We start from the raw sequence: 20,661 nt of genomic DNA on the forward strand, positions 1-20,661 counted from the left end.
GAGTGGGATTGCTGGATCACATAGTAAGTCTATTTTTAGCTTTTTGAGGAATCTCCATACTGTTTTCCATAATGACTGCACCGAACTACATTCCCACCAGAAGTGTAGGAGGGTTCCCTTTTCTTCACACCCTCTCCAGTATTTATCGTTCATGGACTTTTAAATGATGGCCATTCTGACTGGTGTGAGGTGATGCCTCATTATAGTTTTGATTTGCATTTCTCTGATAATTATCAATATTGAACGTTTTTTTTATGTGCCTATTGGCCATTTGCATGTCTTCACTGGAGAATTGCTAATTTAGGTCTTCTGCCCATTTTTGGATTGGGTTGTTTGTTTTTTTCTTATTAAGTTGTATGAGCTGTTTATATATTCTGGAAATTAAGCCCTTGTCAGTCTCATCTTTTGCAAATATTTCCTCCTATTCCGTAGGTTGTCTTTTTGTTTTGCTTATGGTTTCCTTTGCTGTGCAAAATCTTATAAGTTTAATTGGGTCCCATATGTTTATTTTTGCTCTTATTTCTATTGCCTGGGTAGTCTGCCCTAGGAAAATATTGCTGAGATTTATGTCAGATAATGTTTTGTCTATGTTTTCTTCTAAGAGATTTATATTGTCTTGTGTTATGTTTAAATGTTTAAGCCATTTTGAGTTTATTTTTGTATAAGGTGTGAGGGAGTGTTCTAACTTCACTGATTTACATGCTGCTGTCCAGTTTTCCCAAAACCATTTGCTGAAGAGACTGTCTTTACTCCATTGTATGTTTTTGCCTCCTTTGGTAAAAATTAATTGACCAGACATTTGTGGGTTTATTTCTGGGCTCTCTATTCTGTTCCATTGATCCATATGTCTATTTTTGTACCGATACCATGCTGTTTTGATTACTGTAGTTTTTAATCAGGATAAATTCTAGTGTAACCCAGATGTTAGCTACACCCCCACCTTTTATATGTATTAATGTTTTGTTCTGCACAGAAACTCTATAGGTTATGTTTCTATGATATTAAAAACAGAAGCTAAAGAGATTAAATGATTTGCGTAAGGTCACATAGCTGGTAAGTCATGTGGTCACCTACTCCCTACACTACACTGTCCCTGCTTTATTCCTTACCAAGGTAATTTTTCATTTATTTAGTGTCTTTTCTTGCATTCACAGGGAACACTAAATATACACTAAAAACTAATTTGATGCAAATAAAATAAAGAGGGAAAAATAGTTCTCTGATATGATCAAGGTAAGGTAATTGGTGATTTTGCTTTAAAAATGAAACCAAATAATAATACATTTACCATATCACTGTTGCTTTACTTCAGAACAAGAAAGTAAAAAAAAAAGTTGTAGCATTGCCCTAAATCTAGAACAACTAACAAACATAATGAAAAAGATACTGAAAAAAAAAAATCGTATCTTAGAAAGCCCTTCATAAACCCAGGGAAGGGGCAGAACAGGGCTGGCTATTTCCCCCCGGGACTGAGAGGGCCCCCAAATTGATCCCCTTGCTGAGATAAGCCCCAAGAGACTTGCTTGTAAAGTTTGCTGGTGCCATCTCGTTTCCCTGGAAGATGCATTTTGAGCTGCAGAGCCACAGCTCCTGTCTGGGGTCAGGGCAGAGCCTGGTAGGAGGGGTCTCGGGGTGGCCGATTGACAGCCCAGGGGCACGGCCGGGCTGCGCCTTTCCCCTGCTGTTGCCACCTCCAAAAATATTAAACACAACCTGTGCCTTTTTATACCTCAAAGAGCTGAAACTCCTCAAACTTGGGACAGTATACAAAAAGCCACCTTATAATAGAGTCCACAGTCTCGAATAGCTCTTTATTATGGAACATGACTTTTAAAGAATCACAGTTATCTTGTGAAGGAAAAATTCGTGCATGGCCCGTAATTTCAACCCTGACACCTGGGTGAGTGGAGGAAATTTGCCTTGTGAGCCTCCGCCCGTTTGTCAGCCAAAACACCTCAGGGCCTCAGGTTCATTTTGCAGATATTGTTGTTTTCTGTTTAAGAAACTCACCGATGTAAGGCTGGCTTCCTGTCCTCCCCCGAGGGGCCAGGTGGCTGAGACACCTGTCCCTGCTCCAGCCCGCCAGGCCTGGCGCGCCCTCCCCACCTCACAGATGGCTGGCAACCTGAGGAGATTCCTCTTTTGGGCACAGCTAACTCCCACTTCTCTGCATATTTTCCTCTCTGTGAGAGATGAGATTTTCCTCTAACGTATCCCCCAAATTCCTAGGTGGAAAGGTAAGCATTCTCAAAACGTTTGTGCTTGCTTCACTCTTTCGTTAGCCTTAATTGAAAACAAAAATAAATTTCAAATCCTTGTTTCAAGAGTTGCCACTTGCTCTGATGTTTTCATTGAAAATAGGATTTTCCTGTTTTCCTCTCCACAAAAATTCTGCTTTTAAGTGTCTAATGTCATCAATGACCCTCTCAGACCTGGGGTTACATAGCCTCTGTTTTAGTTGGCACTGTTGACTTTCCCTTTCTATTTGAATATCTTTCTTCCTTTTCTTCCGTGAAATATTTTTTCTTTCCTTGTTGTGCTCAGTTCTCTTCTTCCTCTTGAAATCTGTTCCACCAAGAAGGTGATTCTGATTATCCCAGACAAACAGAGAGACATCACCTTGTTTGATTTCACTTAACATTGTATAGAACCAGTTGTGCATAGTATTAATTAGCATCAATTTTTATACGATGCTTTAGCATAACCTGATAGTTGTTTCATATATGTATAGCTTGAGTATCAAAATAAACTCTTAAGTTCCTCTCAGAAAAACATATTTTTAATTTTTGCTTTGCTCCTATTGAAATGGAGGCTTAATAAATGTTGATTGAGGTAAATAACTCATCGGCTAGTAAGTTACTTACACATTTCCATTAAGATATAACAATTTTTGATCAGTGAAAATAGAAGTCATCGAGAATACATCATCACACAGTAACTGTTGTTTTCTTTTAATTGAGAAAAGTTAACTGTATTTAATTTGGCTGGCAATGAAGCAAAGTGACCTTTGCTGTGCCAAAAGACAAGAATCACCATTAACATAAAGATGTGTTGATGTGATGCTGACAACCAAAAGGAGTTGGTGCCTTGCTGTTCAGGAAGGCTCGTGTTTGATGGAAATCTTGAAAGTGGTACCGTATTTTATTTATTTATTTAAATTATATTACTATATAAATGTATTTTACTTTTGCATATAAATTTGTAGTGAACTATGTTATATATGTATATTTTTTAGTCTATTTTTAATGTGTGAGGGAAAGTTGAAATTTTCAACTTAAATTTTGCTAATTCACTGCTAGTCCTTTGCTGACAAGGTACAAGGTATATGTTGAACGAAAATTACAATGCTAGCAATTCCTGACAAAGTACCATGGAAAAGGACTTTCTCACTACTTATAATGCCCCAATTTATGCATTGCTATCACATGCAAATATAAGAAGTGGATCTATATTCATCACAAGCTGGGATACATAGGGCCTAAGTATCCACAAATGATAAGTGAAAATTGACAACTACTTCATTTCAAGATAAAACCATGGGGTGGCATATATAGAAGGTGGCTTGCATGAAGACAATGTGAAATAGTAGGAATAATATGTTATAAGCTATTGAAATACAAAATGATCTACTTTACATTGAATTCCATGGATCAATTGATCTAGATAATGAAATTATTACCTAATAATGTTACTTTGAGGGCTTATAAAGTAATTTTGTAATCAGCATTTTGAATATACTGTAATTATATATTTCTAAAGAAACCATCCTTCTATTCTCTTCAAGAACTTAGGACCTTCTTCTGAAATTCTGTTTATGGTTAAAACTGTCAAAATAAACATTTTCTCATATAGTTTGAAGGGAAACTTCAGCACTGTCTCTGTCAGAAGGGCATTCCACATACTCAAATAGGAGAATTAGGAGGAACAAAAAAGGTTTTTTATATAATAGAGATTTTTAAAATATAATTGGAGATCAAGGGAACTTTTAAGTAATTGGTGCTATGATCTTTTGAAACTACATTAAGCTCATACATTTTCTAAGCTATAAAATGTGGGGATTCCATCACATTAAAATATATTTTTTAAAGTTCTTCCAGTTCTCAAGTGCTCTAATTTTAAGTTACTGTCATTCAGTGTTTGTATTGATCTAGAAAAAGTAAGATCAATCTTCTTTAGTAGTGGATTTTCAGTGGACTTTAGACATAGACTAGGTAGGGAAAAAGATCACCAGGGAAGTTGCTGTTCATTATGCGTATGAGTGAAATTCTAACTTTTACAGAGCATTTGTGAGTTACCTAGAAATGTAATTACAAAGCAAGTCTAAGAAGATTGGAGTCGATAACTTGATCATTTGCAAACAGGAGAAAATATGATACTTGATTTCTAGCCATAAAGTGACTTCTCCAATTTCTTGAAATTGTTACAATTAAAATAGTTATTTTGTTAAAACCCAATAATGCTTCATCCTTTCATAACATAGGAAACTGGTGCTATGGTATCCCTTGTGCGCTCTCAGTTGGAGTGTGTGGGTGGAGGGTGGAATCAGGACAAGATGCCATCTGTTTCTCTTACAACATCCCGAGAGCAGCACTATCTGGCTTGGCACAAGCAAAGCCATGAAGCGCAGGTCTTCTTGTTAAATTTGTCTTTGGTCATTCTGGAGATAAAGAGAGGAAAAACGCTACTTCACCATGTCCCGTGGAGAGAAGACGATTCAGAATAAACTGTCTTCCTCAATAGTGTATTATGAGATCAAATCAGACCTAGAAGCAATTTACAGATAATACAGTAGAGTGGAACTGGTGGTTAGTTGTATCCTGGTCAATGAAACTTTCAGCAGTGGTAGTTAGAGGAACTAATTCTTTTCCTGTCGTATCAGAAGAGAAAGTTCCTATCTGCAGAATTTTTCACACCGAGTAAATCTCAATTTTTATTTTTCAATTTTAAATAGTTTTAAAAGATTGGAAACATCCTTTAAAGCTTTACGTCTAATATGAAAACATTTTATATGTGTGTTTGTGTATGTGTATGACAGAATGAATGCTTGTTATTGATAAAAAAAAAGGGTCATGTTTTGTCTATTTCCTCATCCTAGGTACATAGGGACAAAGCATCTGTATATCTAATCACTTTCACCCTGTTAATATCATACCCTGTCAAAAGCATAAAGCAGGTGCAGCAGGGGCACATGGCTTTCTATGGAGCTACCTTCCCGTGGCCAGATGTCTGATGGTTAAAGGTATATACTATGGAGTCAAGGGTGTCTGGACTAAAATTCCAGCTGTATCACTTCCTGGTGTATAATGTGGGCAAGCTGCTTACCAGTTTTGAGCCTCAATGTCCTCTTAACATGATGACCTTAAAGGGGCTGAGCATTGTAGGGTCTTTCTTAGGCTTAAATGAGATAGTCCACAGGGTACTTACATGTTACCTGACACATAGTGACAATCAGTATTTTTAGGGGTTGTTTGCCAGTCCTTGCCAAAACAGGGAATTCTCTCTGTTGAACAATTTGAAGAACTAATAATGGAGACATTAAGTGCATGCTAATGGACTAAGGTTTTACTTAGGGAAATCAGTGGCGAAAAGTGTAGAAGGAAGGTGAGGAGGAAAAGCCTTACAGTACATCTTAATCTTAACATAGAAGTAGCTCAAAGTTTGCCACCTCGTAGTTTGCCTGCAGTCATTTTACAGGTGTGAACTCACTGATCTCACTTGATGACTTGAGGAGGGCTGATGACATTAGTAAACAGAAATATGGGGGTTCTGGTTGAGTTCAACTGGTGTCTCTTCCTTCTCTGCCCTACTCATTTCTCCATCATTTTCCCAACAGTAGAATTTCCATTTGATCACTTCTCAGGGCTCCCCACTGACTCGTAGATAAGGTCCCAAGTCCCTGGCTTGATGCTCAAGGTCCTTTATGATCTGGCCTCCAGAATTTTACCAGACAGCGTCCATCATGTCCTGTCATGGCATACAGCAATCCAGCCAAACAGAACTGGTCGTAGTCCTCTCAAATACCTCTCACTCCCCCACTTCAGACCTTTGCCCAGGCTTTTTCCTCTTCCTGGGTGGACACACCACTTACTCTTCCAGCTCCAGCTCCTATGTCAACTCTCTCATGAAGTTTTCCTTGCTCATGCCAGTAGGCGGTCATCTTTTATCTTACCAACTCTTGCCCCAATTATTTTTTGTCCCTTAGCTTTCAAATTTTTTTAGCTGGAATCATAATAAGAAATGTATTTTGCACTGACACACATTTTATTCAAATACACACACACTCTCCTAAACAAAAGTTTCACGAAACAATACTAGCCCTCATTAATTGTAATATTACTCTAATACTGTCTCTTTTCTCTTTCATTTGGCAAAAGCTCTGACTGCAATCCATTAAATAGATTTAAATTACTCTTTACTTGCATCATGGCCTGGAGTTTGAAAAACACTGGTCTGCACAACTCATACAGGATGTTCTTTACTTTTTATTGTGTGCAGGCATTATGTTCCCTTCCGGAGGCAAAGCTGGGCAAGGGTGATGTGATGTGGTACAACATAGCATCTTTTACAGTATCTAACTGTGCTTTTTATATTAGTTACCCAGTAAGTGTGTGTGGAAGCAAAAACAGGCAAGAAAGAAGGAAATAAGGAAGTAAGAGAAGGAGGCAAGAAATACGATAAATATCTCTGGAAATGTTGATTATGCTCAGAAATTAAGGTTGTTGCTATTAAGCAAGTCAACAGATAGAGATCATTCAAGTTATTTGCAGGTTAGAGTTTCAGTCCAAGTGGGATATGCTTCTTTGAATAACTACTCCCTCAACCTCAATTTAACCTTAGAAATTAGTGTTACATCATGGATGCTAGGCCAAAAGGAAAGATAATGAGAACAAAATGCCTAACAGAGCAAAGGTAACCTCGTGCATGCTGTGTTCCTTCCCCTGCTGCATATTGCTGGGGGGGTGGCGCTGGGGGAGTGGAGGAAAGTAAGACCAAGGTGTGAAGTGTACCTCGAGGTGAAAAAAGCTTTTGACTTGATTTCCGTAAAGCCTGTGAAAAGGCAGTTCTGTCATTCCCGTCTGTGCTGAACACTCTGTATGCACTGAATACCTCAAGCAATTTCTTGTACTGCCTATAATAAACAAAGTCAGCGCTAATGCTTCCAAGCCCGTCAAGTCTGTAAAATGAAACAGGAAGTACACTCTAGCTCATGACATCTGAAATACGGCTTTTCATTGACTTGCCAGCTTATTGCCTTTTCTCAGATTCAAAATTTTGGATGAAATTTAAATTTGAAAAGTCATATTAATGACATACATTTACTGTAATTATATACCCAGTTTGGGATTTGAAAGTAAGTCTTTGTTACTCAAAGTCCATCCTCTTAACTAATGTCGTACTGACTCTACATACAGTTGACCCTTGAACAACATGGGTTTGAACTGCTTGGGTCCACTTATACATGGATTTGTTTCAACAGTGTATACTACTGCTCCACAATCTGAAGTTGGTTGAATCTTTGGATGCATAGAAACTTTTAATAGGAAGGGCTGACTGTAAGTTATCCTCAGATTTTCAACTATGTGGAGGGTCTGCACCCCCAACCCTCAAGGTGTTCAAGGGTCAACTGTTCTGTATACAGATGAAGTAACATCATAAAAATAATGCTTCCCATGAACAGGAATACTTTTCCACATTATTTGTAGATATTTGTTTGCTGTTTTTTGATCTTCAACTTAACAGTGAGTATACAGAGAGAAGTCCAACAAATACAGGATTAAAAAGATTATACAACACCAATAAATTACAGTAATGTTGTGTGAAACAAATCTTTCCACAGATCACTGAGTATTAAGTCCTGCATACTGCACTTTGAAAAAAATAATAATATTGCAATGGAAATTTTAAGAATTATAGTAATTTTTAAAAATTCTAAGATGTTGACTTTCTATTGCTAAAAATTATTAAAAATAAATATATGATATACATAACAATGTATAAAATGTATTGCCTTTACTTCTGTGTCTTTGATTATTACAATTGAGAGAAATAAATCATTTGAAAACACAGATTTATGGTGGCTCCATAGCCAAAAATGAAGATATGTTGCAATTGTTGAATTTCTTTAAAATATATTGTCTTTTTGGAATATGTATATATATAAGTAGTATATATGTATGTATACATATACATATGTGTAGAGAGAGAGCAGACAGGAGAGAGAAAGAGGAAAATGCTATATACAAGAAGAGATGTACTAATATGACGTTTTAGTACTTAGTAACTTTAAATTAACATACTACAAGAACATTTAGCAGAATATCCACTGCCTAGAAAATGCCTATTTAATTATTTCATCTGACAATGTTCGTTTAGTTGGCTTAAGAATATTGTTATATTTCACATTTACATGTTTACTCCTCCCCAGTTCTGTCAGATATTATTTTACTGTGGAACCACACATGGCTCCTGCCAGCCATCTTGAAAATTCATGCCATTGGTGAGAAGTAGATGGAGTTAGTGAATGAATGCTGAACTCAAGGCTGAATTCATTATAATTAGAAAAATAATTCCATTGTAAATCAATTATACTTCAATTAAAAAATTAAAAAGAAGAAAAGAAAATTAATTCCAAACCCATACCCTGCTGCAGCAGTATACATACAATTTACTTTATACTAGTCTAGTTTGTTGATTGGCAAAATAAATGTAAATTTTAATGTAACTATTTTAACGCAATTTACTTTTTTCCCCAAATCAAAAATACAGAACCTCCTGCTTCATCACCATCGACAAACTCTACAATAACCTCTACAGTAACCTCTACACCCATGCCAACATCACGTGAGGGGACATTGACAAGTCCTGCTGGGAAATCAACAGGTGGAACGACTCCTAAAGGTAGGATTAATTCTTCTTGAAATTTACTCTAACTTTAGCAAATAAAGTTAGTAGCACCTTTATTATTTAATCATAGGAAAATAATTTGGGGCCTTTTATCTGTCGTTTGGATGGTCTGTGCTATTTCACTATTTTGAAATTCATGTGTTATTTTGTGTTGACTACAAAGCCCTGAGATCACAGTGGGTTTCTTTGATTACATCCCTTTGGATTACTTCCTGTTTGAGAATGATCGTAGTGTGAATGTTACATATACAAAGTTTATTTTTAGAGGAAAAAAAATGATCATTCCTCAGTCATAAAAATACCTTTCTAAATATTCCAGTTCTCCACCTAAGTAGCACAGCTAACAAGGTGAAACTGTATTAATAACAGACCGATTTTATTAGTTACATTAGGCTGATAATAGATTTAATTTATAAACCTCAGTAGCAATGTCATCATGATTGCTGTTGGACTGAGTGACAACTGTATCATATTTTATGGCCCTTGGTATTAAAGGGATGACCTTATTATCCATGAAAATACAATGAGCCATTAGGATCAGTCAATTAAAAACTTAAGGGGTTATCAATTCTGTGCAAACTGCATTGTCCATCCTGCAATACATAAAATGAGGCATATCATTCAGGTCTAGTAATCAGCGGCGGTGGGCAACAGAAGTGTTTATGGATTGCCTATGGGCAGAAACCTGGTTAGCAGCTAAGGTCACAGAAAGATCTCAAAAGCAAACACCCTAATGAACTGACATTCCCACTGCTGACTTCCTTGCCTCTCTATTCTTCATTTAACTTTTGTTCTAAGACATGCAGATGACTGATGAGGGCTAGCTCACTGGATTCAAATCGGATGGTGATTCATGGAGAAACACGGTGTTATGAATACAGTGCATTATTTCTGAAATGTCTAATTCTAATGTGGAGACAAACCAGTTCTCCTTAGAACTCTACCAAACCAGCAGAAAGCAGTACACAGTGAGGGCAGCACAGGGGATTTTATTCTCAGAATGTGGTACACACTTTATTGCCAATCAAGAGAAAGTCCAAATGACACAATCAGGAAACCAGGGCCCACGAGGCCTCCAGCCAACACCCTGCACACTGTGTTTTATATTTTATTTAAAAAAATTGTCTAAGCCCTATATTCCCAGAGTTTAAGTGGTGGTATTCTAGTGCTTTTACAGGGTGTAACTATTTGCTCCTTCTCTCTCTCTCTCTCTTTTTGTGAGTTGCCAGTTGAGTCCTTGGCATAAAACTGCACTAATTTGGTAAAAGTATATTACTTTGCAATCAATCATATGCTCCCAAAAGTACCAATACAGAGAAGAGAGATGCTGACCCTGCATGAACACCCGAAGGGTTGAAGTTCAACAATTTTTATATTAACTACTTGGAAATTATGTTTTCTCAGTGGGGAGATCTCTAGTCCTGCCTACAGCGATCTATGGTGAATAACATTGTCCAAATAATAACACAAGTCCTAATCACTATGTTCAGTGACCGGGAAAGGGCAGAGGTGGGGGGCTCAGGCTCGGTGAATGAATTCAGAATTGTCATTTTTGGTACCAGAAGTGCATTATACCGCTCTGACTTGGAAGGGAAACTCTATACCTACTCATATAAAAGATAACTGGGGAGACTTTCTATCAGCTTTACCACGGGTGGCTTCTGCAGTGGGGCACTGAAGCACCTTTCTCTGAAACAAGTGCACATTCAAAATCATGTACACACACACACATGTTTCTCCTAATTCATTTTGGGGGGCACTTTTACTACTTTATGTTAATTAATAAAAAATAAACTCTGGTCTGTCTGTATTCTTCAAAAGTTCTCCAGATGAGTTTCAAATTATTCAAATTCAATTGTAAAAATTTTCTTTTATTATTTTTGTTATAAAAACGTCCAGATGTACCCACCAGCAGAGAGTACTGGAATTCATTTCCATGCTCATCTCTCAGAATCAATACTTATCAAGATTTTACCCCCTTTGCTTCATTTTTCTTTTTCTTTCTCCTTCTTTCCTTCCTCCCTTTTTTCTTCTTTCTTTCCTTCTCCTTTCCTCCTTTCCTTTCTTTCTCCTTCCTTTTTTCCTCTTTTCCTTGCTTGCATCCATTCTTCCTTTTTCTTTTCTCTCTCTTCTTATTTCCTTTTCAAATATTTTGAAGGGAATTCAGATTTTTGCCATTTTACCTCTGCACACTAAGAGTGCATCACAACAAATAAGGTCAATTTATTACAAAGCTACAATGTCATTATCAAATCTCCCAAAGTAATAGTAATGCATTAATATCATTTAAACTCCATTTCAGAAGGTTTTAAGGGTTAAAATCTGGTAACCATGAATATAGCAGTGGGAGAGGGGTGAAGGGAAAGAAATGAGGACGTTCTGGGATCTCAGGAAACTAGCTGAGAGAGCAATCGATGGTGGAGGACAGATGAAGATAAAGGGGACGAAGGGCAGGCTCTGATGTCCACGAGTGACTGCGGTCCAGGAGGAGAGACAGGTCCAACGTGGTGGAAGAGGGGTATGGAGCCTGGCAGCTGGGGGTCCGCTGTGCTTGTAGGAAAATAGAGGAACAAGGAGGAGGAGAGAGGAGAGAAAGGAACTACTTTTTATCTGGCTTACTTGATCACCATTTGTGTATGAAGAGTGTAGGTGAGTTGGGTTTTGTATACGGATATTGCCCAGGTTCCTAAAGACTATGATTAAAGCACAGGTAAGGAAGAACATGGAAATATGTCTCAAACTCTCATATTCTAAGCAGTATATCACTATATATGGCTTTCTGGCTTCAAACTTGTGAGGAGTTTACATTTGGGGGAGTTTTATACATTGTCTCATCCTCCAAGATCACCACTTTTAGATTGTGCAATAATACCACAAAAAGTATACCTACAGTGAAATGATTCTTTATTCCCCCTTGCTCATGGCCACCATGATCATTTAAGACACAATCAAATGATTTACTATGCCCCCACTCCAAAATACAATGTGGAGAAGCTTCTTTATTTTCATTTTAAGGTTTCCCACTCAGATTTTAAGGATCAAAAGACATTTGATTAACTAGTGCTTATGTCTATCTAAAACATGTACATTTTCTTCCTTCTGACAATGGCAGAAATTCTACCATCAGAAAAGTAGAAAATGTGCAGCTGAGATGGGCTTCTCACAGCAGCACAGTCACAGTGGCAGAGGTGACTGACAGAGCTTTGCCCAGAGCAGAGCTTGATTTCAAAGGTTCACCCAATTAGAGAGATGGGACTTGATCTCTTTCTAGACGTGTATCAAGTGCTCTGCCCATTTTGTTCTAAGGCCAAGTAGCCAGAGTTGAAATCAACATTTGGCAGACACTGAATGTTATCATCGTGAAATGGACTTCAAAGATTTAGCAATAAACCCAAAATGTCATTCTTGAAATGTAATTATTAAAACAATTAACAGTCAAAAAAATTTAATGAGCTGAATTATAACGCAGAAATAAAACTTTCTCAGCACTGATACTTCAGAATTTTGATACTAAATAGATATTCAATTTCAGCTGAGGTCAGTAGAGGGGCCAGATATTTTTGGCCACCTCTCCCATACAGGGTGCCAGTTAACTAAGAGAAGACTATAAAGAACAGACTTTCAAAAGACATTCTTATAAATTTTCTTATATGATTAATGGGGCAAAAAATAGGTTTAGGGACCTCATTTTTCTCCAGGTCTTTCTTCTTTTATCCACTATCTTTATATTCTTTGTTAAGTTTGAATTGAAGATGAACTACCTGGGATATCTTTGTACATGACTTTTTTTGGTTTTTCCTTTTCATAGAATTTTGAAGTGATAAAGTTGACATTTTACTTTTAGTTTTTCTTCTAATGATATGAAATGTTTACAAATTAGACACTTTCTTAAAACCCTTGTGTCCTAAAATGGAATTAAATATAGCTCTAAAAGATTATATTGGAAAGTGTTATGAATGATAGTTCACTAGACAATTTTATAGAGAGTAAAATTATAATATTATTTTGATTTAATCTTTTATAAATATTTGTTGACTCAAAATAATATAATACCCCTGAAGATATATATAGCCATAGCATTCTTAATGTTCATATTAAATTCAGTCTATTTCTTTTGTTAACTACTTTATAGTATTTAAACATTGTTTTGTGCATAAAATTAACAGAACTCACAAACTTCAATAGCTAATGCAACATTCTAATTTTTCAATAATAAGGATGCATTTATACTATAGAATTTTAACGTATTTAGCACATAAGAAGAATTTCACTAAAAATTATATGTGGAATGCTTACCCGTATTTGAAAGTGAATATTCATACATTAATAACAAATTCAAAATAAATTATGTCCTATTTATGTTCTCAATACTGTTACACTGATTGGATCTAGAGATCATCAGCAACATCACAAGATCACTGTTACACACAAGTTCAGGAGCACCAGAAATGTACAGCCACTTAGCTATTCCGTTTTCTAAAGACCAAAGCTGAAACTGAAGCCAAATACAAAACTTGAGCTGAATACTTGTGCCAAAGCTCAACTTTGTTACATCTCTTCCCTGTATCAAATGTGAAGTCAGGATCTTTTAGACCAAGGTCTAAAAGAAAAGGGTCAAAGGCTTCAGAAACTCAAAGATTCTACACATTTGACATTTTTTTTCTATTTACCATTATGTGTCCTAATTATTTCCTGTAATCATCTCTGTGTCTTGAATTTTTAAGAAATATAGGACACGTATGCCAGTAAAACTCATGGCAGGGTGATTGTAAAAATTCAATTAAGCCTGTTTTTGGTACTAAGAACCTAAGAGTAGTGATGAAGTGAAAACAAAAGCACCACATTTGGCTGGAGGGGACACTTCATTTATACCATTAACGTATTTACCTTAAGATGCTGGGATCATGTGAGTGGGCAATGCAAAATCTCAACCCTAAGCTTTTAAGGATAATGATTCCTTTGTTGATTTCTTCTTTTAAAATACAATCACATATGGGTGTAGAAAACTTTTAGAAAATCTCAAGTGCTTTGATACCCTCCACATTATAATTCATAGAATCTGCTTATTACAGCCCCTTTCCATTGCTGTAATAACCTATACTCCCTAAAAGCAATGAGGACAGAAGAGTGAGCAGTAGACAAACCTTCACCACCTGCTTAGAGGCATTTGTCCTCAACAATCCTCCAAAGCTCTATCTTCCTCTTATGATCTCTAGTTTATTCTGACAATCAGCTCCAGCCAGCTTACCCTTGAAAACTCTCCCCTAGACTAGGGTTTTAAAGTATTAGGTAAACTGTGCAGATCCAGATAGTCCCTCCCTCAAATATAGCATGCATATATATATATGAGAACCAAGATTCTATATATGCCACATAGTAAAAATGGCACCCTTGCCCCTAATCACAAAAGGACATGCTAACGTGTGTTAAGAAAAAGGGGAATGCTGACTATTATGGGTATCACACTGGTAAGTTGTGTTCACTACTTAAAGTAGATCTCTGTCCTTGTGTTGGTCCTCCTGTCCTGTGTGAGTGCCACCTCATCTGAAACAATGTTTACTACATGCCCACTGTATGCCAGGAATGACTCTTCATATGACTCAGAATAAAAAGATGACTAAGAGTTAGATACTTCCCTTAAGAGTCCAGTAGAGGGCCTTGTACAGAGTGGGAACTCAATTATTGTTTCATAAATGAAAAAATTAATTAATTACAGGAGTTTGTAAGTTCTTTTATGATTTATGTTTATTTGGAAGTTTCAGGTCATAACTAAGTCAATAAAATGAAATGTAATTTTGAAAAAAGAAGGCACATTACTCCTATGTCCTATTGATCAGGTCATTGAAAAATAAAATTATTTTAAATCATTCATTTTTTACAATTTTTTTTGCATATTTAAAGAGATCCAGGTAACAATATGCAGTGAAAATTTGCTTTTTGGGTCTACTATACAAAAATGTGTGTGTGTGTGTGTGTGTGTGTGTGTGTGTTTTCATAGAGCCACCCAAGCATTCAGCCCTTACATACTTACATTCCTCACTTTGACCAAAAGAAGCTGGAAAATGGCAAAATTAAAGACAAAGGCTTACCTACCTTTAGGTTTGACTTACTTTTATTTATTCCATGACAGGGGAGATGAAACTGCAATTAATAATAATGTCATCTATCTTATCAAACTAGGAACTACCAACAAGGAATCCTTAAAAACACCTCCAAAACCACCAACAATAGTTTCTTCATTAACCACAACAGTTAAAGATGAAGATGAGTAATGCTTTGTTTTGCCACCTTTTTTTAATGTGTATAGTTCACATACCATAACAGTCACCTTTTTAAAGTATATAATTCAGTGGGTTTTAGTATATTCACAAGATTGTGCAACCGTCACCATTATCTAATTCCAGAACATTTTCATCCCCCCAAGAAAAAACCCTGCATCTATCACCAATCCCTCCCCATTTACCCTTCCCCCCAATTCTTAGAAACCACTAGCCTACTTTGTGTCTCTATAGATTTATTTACCTATTCTAGAGATTTCACATGAATAGAATCATATGATATATGAGCTTTTGTGTCTGGCTTCTTTCACTTAGCATAATGTTTTTAGGTTCAACTATGCTATAACATGTATCTGTAGTTCATTCTTTTTTATGACTGAATAATATTTCATTGTGTGGCTATACCACATTTTACTTATCTATTTCTTACTTGATGGACATTTGAGTTGTTTCTGCCTTTTTGCCTGTTGTAAATAATGCTGCTAAGAGCATTCATGTGCAAGTTTTCATGTACCCATGTGTTTTCATTTCTCTTGAGTATTTTCAAAAATTAATAAACAGAAACCTCAGTTAAATAGAGTCGATGCACCAAGAGGGGGAGCTCTCACACCTTGGGACAACAGTGGGACAGTAGCTGAGCTCAGTACGAAGAAGACTCCTTTTCTTTCCTGGCAAGGAGTCAGCCAATACAAAGCCATGGACTCTGTTCATTATTGCCCTCCTAACTTCTTTTTCCCCCTCTATAAAAGTGTTCTTCTTCCCTTGCCATGGGGGAACTTGCATGTTTGCAGACCTTGAATTGCAGTTCTCCTCTGGTCCCAAATAAACACATCTCTGTTGGAGAAATATTTAGCAGTCTGTTTGTTTCCATGTAGATTTTCTATTTCTTCCTGACTCAGTTTTGGTAGTTGATGCATTTGGGGTGTTAAAGTACTCTACTATTGTGTTGCTGTCAGTTTCTCCTTTACATTTGATAATATTTGTTTTATATATTTTGGTGCTCCTATATTGAGTGCATATATATTTACAATTATTTTATCTTTCTGTGGATTGATCCCTTAATCATTATGTAAAGTCCTTCTTCATCTTTTGCTACAGTCTTTGTCTGTTACGAGTATTGCTACACCAGCTCTCTTTTCGTTTGCATCTACATGAAATACTTTTTCCGTTCTCTCATTTTCAATCTATGTGTGTCTTTAAATCTGAAGTGAATCTCTTGTAGGCAGCATAAATGTTGGTCTTATTATTTTTGTTTTTTTAATCCAATCAGCCACTCTATGTCTTTTGATTGGAACATTTAGTTCATTTACATTTAAAGTAATCATTGATAGGTGTGTATGTATTTTCATTTTGTTAATTGTTTTCTGGTTCTTTTTTGTTTTTTTTCTTCTTCTTTTGCTCTTTTCCTTATGATTTGATGACAATCTTTGGTGTTTTGTTTGGATTTTTTTTCTTTTGTTTGTTTGTAACTGTTACAGATTTTTGGTTTGTGATTACCAGGAAGTTTTTATATAACAACATAAATATATATATATATATATATATATATATATATATATATATATATTTAATGCTTTTGACATCAACTTTTACATCTTTTTGTTTGGGGCATCCTTTAAATACCTATTGTTGGTATAATGATTTTACTACTTTGTCTTTTAACCTTCCTACTAGCTTTATAAGTGGTTGATCTACTTTTCCTGTATGTTTGCCTCTGTCATCTCCTTTCTGAACTCAAGATCTTGTAGACATAGAGGTCTAGTTCGTTGTTTGTTCTTCCAGAAGAGTTCTCTTCTTCTTTTACTTGGGAGTGGTTCCTCAGCTTCTTCATTTCACTTGTATTTCTCTAACTCCATGAATTTAGGAGTGACAGTTATCTACTGTGATCTCGAGGAGCTGTTTGTACGTGGAAACGTCCCTGAATAGACTGTGTGCATCTACTTTGTTGTGAGAGCTGTTTTCAGTCTGAATGCCTGCCACGTCTTTCCTCCATGTGTGCTGGCTGCTATCCCCTTGACGGGGGGCGTGACTGGTGTTGTGGTGACCAGAGCCTGCACTGGAGGTTGCGTGGGGCCTCCTCTGTGCTCTGTGGCTGTCACAGCTCTGTCAGCGGCCAGGTCTGCTCCCCAGCTGTCAGAGCAGAAGCCCCCAGGTCCGTTTCTGAGTCGGGATCCAGCGGGACTGGAGGGCTTCCGCGGGGAGAGGGGCCGCTGGGTGTTCCCCCATAGGAGCTGTCCTCCGGGAAGTGCCCTCTGCGGTATCACCTGCCCCCTGTTATGCCGGCTCACAGAGCTGATTAGCAGTCTGGCTTTTCTGATCAGACCACACCCTGTGGTCTCACAGAAAAGGAGGCTTCTGTGGCAGCGTTGCACCCCTCCCTTCACAAGAACGCATTAACAATGGGGCCTTTGTGGCAAGCAGTGTCCCGTGGGTGTGCTTGCGTTACCAAGGAGATTTCTACTTTCATAATTTTCCTATTTCTGGCTGTGGTCTTTTCTACTTCACTTAGAGAAAGAAGTCCCGTCTTGTAGCACTGGTTTAGTGGTGCTGAACTCTTTGCTTCTGCTTGTCTGTAAAACTACCTCTTCTTCAAATCAGAATGATGGGTTTGCCAGTTAGATTATTCTTGGATGTAGATTTTTTTTTCCTTTCATTACCTTGAATATATCATGTCACTCTCTTCTGGCCTACAAAATTTCTGCTGAAAAGTCAGCTCATAGGCTTATGGGAGTTCTCTTCTACATAACTAGTTGCTTTTCTTTTGATGCTTTTAAGATTCTCTCCTTATCTTTAGTATTTGCCATTTTAATTATAATGTTTCTTGGTGTAAACCTCTTCAAGTTCATCTTGTTTGGGACTCTCTGTACTTCCTGGACCTGAATATATGTTTCCTTTCCCAGGTTAGGGAAGTTTTCAGCTATTATTTCTCCAAAGGCATTCTCTGCTTCTTTCTCTCTTGCTTCTCCTTCTAGGACACCTGTAATGTGAATGTTTGTCTGCTTGATCTTGTCCTAAAGGTCTCTTAAACTGTCTTCATTTTTTTAAGATTCTTTTTTCCTTTCTGTGTTCAACTTGGGTGATTTTCACTGCTTTGTCTTTCGGCTCTCTGTCCACTTTCGCTGAATCATCTGATTTACTGGTGATTCCTTCTAGTGTCTTTTTTTATTTCAGTTCTTGCGTTCTTCAGCTCTGTTTGACTCATCTTCATATTTTCTAACTCTTTGTTAAACTTCTCACTGTGTTCATTCATTCTTCTTCCAGGTTCATGGAGCATCCTTGTAATTGTTACCTTGAGCTCTTTGTCGTGTATGTTGCTTATCTACATTTTATTTTGTTCTTCTATGGTTTTGTCTTGTTCCTTCTTTTGGAACATATTCCTTTGTCTCTTCATTTTGCCTAATTCTCTGTTTATTTCTGTGCATTATTTATGTAGTTTGGTTATGTTTCCCAATCTTTGAGAAGTGGCCTTATATAGGAGACGTGCTGTGGGGCTCAGCGGCACACCCACCTCTGCTCACCAGGGCTGTCATGCTGTAAGGGTACCCCAGTGTTGACTGTGTAGGCCCCTCTGTTGTGGTGGAGCTGACCACTGTGGGCGCACTGGCAGGCGGAGCTGGCCCCCAGCCAGGTTGGCTGCCAGGCCCGAACTCGTGTGGTGCCTGCCTGGCCTGCTGGTGGGTAAAGCCAGGTTCCATTATGACTGGTTGTGTGATGCAGAGGGTCCCAGGGCTAGTGCCTGCCTGCTGGTCGGCAAGACCAGGTCCAGGTGTGGCTGGCTGTACAATCTGGGGAGTCCCAGGGCTGGGGACAGGCTGTTGGCAGGTGGGATGGGGTCCCAGAGCAGCTGGCTGCAGAGCTCCAAGGGTCTGGGGGTTGGTTCCTGCCTGATGGTGAGTGGGCAAGCCCTTGACACTTAAAGGCTAGAGGGAGGACTCCAAAATTGTGCTTGTCAGCACCAGTGTCCTCGTGGCAGACAAGGCAGAATGAGCTCCCAAAAATGTTTGTTGCCAGCATCAGTGTTCCCAGAGGAAGGTCCCGTTGCTTCTTGCCTCTCTGTGAGGCTCTCCAAGATCAGCGAATGGGACTGACCCAGGCTTCTTTCAAATTACTGGCCCTGTGCTGTGAAATTTTACATGTGCCCTCTAAGAGCAGAGTGTGTTTCCTACAGCCTTCTGGCTCTCCCTTGCACAAGCCCAGCTGGCCTTCAAAGCCAGGTGTTCTGGGGGCTCACGGTTCTGGGAGTGCAGGACCCGCAGGCGGGGGAGCCCGACGTGGAAGTCAGACTCGCTCCCTGGGGAGAACCTCTGGAATTGTGATTATCCTTGGGGGTGGGGGTCTTGACTGTATTGCATCTCCACCCCTCCTACCACTCCTGTTGTGGTTCCTTCTTTGTATCTTTAGTTGTGGAAAATCTTTTCTGCTAGTCTTCAGGTAATTTTCACAGATAGTTTCTCTGTAAATAGTTGTAATTTTGCTGTACTATGAGCAGAAGTGAGCTCAGGATCTTCCTACTTCATCATCTTGTCCACACCTCAGACTGTATTATCACTTTTTTAAGATTATTTTAAAATCATTATTTTAAAATCGGAAAACTGAGTTTCAGAGAGGTTAAATGACTTAACAGAAAAGCACAAAATTCATAATAACAATTTGGAATTTGAAAGCTGGTCCTTTAATTTCAATTTTTTTCCCCAATGAACAAGTTCACAATCACCTATTTCTTAAGCATTCCGTATTATTATTTTAGTCTCAATTACTACACTTGGCTATTAAATTGTAAGCCCCTCAGGTATTAATGAGCCTTACATGGCATTTTTTTCTTCCTACACAAAATAGTCACAGAATTCTGTAATTTTTGCCTGTTTTTCCTTTTTTGGTACACGTTCTTGTTCTTTCCCTGCTTTTAGGCTACACTTTTGGTGAGGTTGCCAGCCTGCTATGAATGGTTATTTCTTTGAAGTTGCTCCTTTTAGTGGAAAACATACACACACACACACACACACACACACAACAAATTTGTTAGAATTGTGTTTATAAAAGAGTAAATAAGTCCAGGTGAAAAGTGATGCTCTTAAGCAGAGCATAGAAATACTATTAGCACATGAATTTCACAATAACAATAGATCTGCTGTCTACTCTGATGTTGTTCATCTTGTGTGGACAGGCAAGGTCTGATTTTAGAACTCTCATTATTATAGCAATTGTTGACTAAAATTGTTTGTAATGAGCAGAGATGTTTCCTCCTAAGGTCTCCTAAGGTCTCTTAAGAAAGTCCAGAGTGTGCACATAGCAAACAGACACTGAACCCTGCCCGGTTGGAGGCAGCGTGGTGGTGATGTGTGAGGGTGGACTTCTGCCCGCCTCTCCGCATTTCTCTCTCTTACCAGTAAAGACCGTCTGTGAGGCTTCCCCACGGAGCCCTTAGGGCTTTAGTAGCACAGTTAAAATTTCCTGCAATAAGTCATTATTTTGTTTATCT

General features: G+C 37.8%; 1 protein-coding gene across 8 annotated transcripts in view; it reads left to right on the plus strand.

Annotated features, from left to right (window-relative positions):
- The window catches only part of EMCN (endomucin), a 92,710-nt gene that overhangs the window by 24,430 nt on the left and 47,619 nt on the right, over positions 1-20,661 (plus strand). For all 8 annotated transcript variants that reach the window (XM_072939982.1, XM_015243288.3, XM_015243289.3 and 5 more), the window contains exon 2: positions 8,767-8,898. In XM_072939982.1, coding sequence (XP_072796083.1) covers positions 8,767-8,898 — 132 coding nt within the window. The remainder of the gene's footprint in view (positions 1-8,766; positions 8,899-20,661) is intronic.

The sequence above is a fragment of the Vicugna pacos genome, chromosome 2 (assembly GCF_048564905.1).
Source record: "Vicugna pacos chromosome 2, VicPac4, whole genome shotgun sequence".
NCBI lineage: Eukaryota > Metazoa > Chordata > Mammalia > Artiodactyla > Camelidae > Vicugna > Vicugna pacos.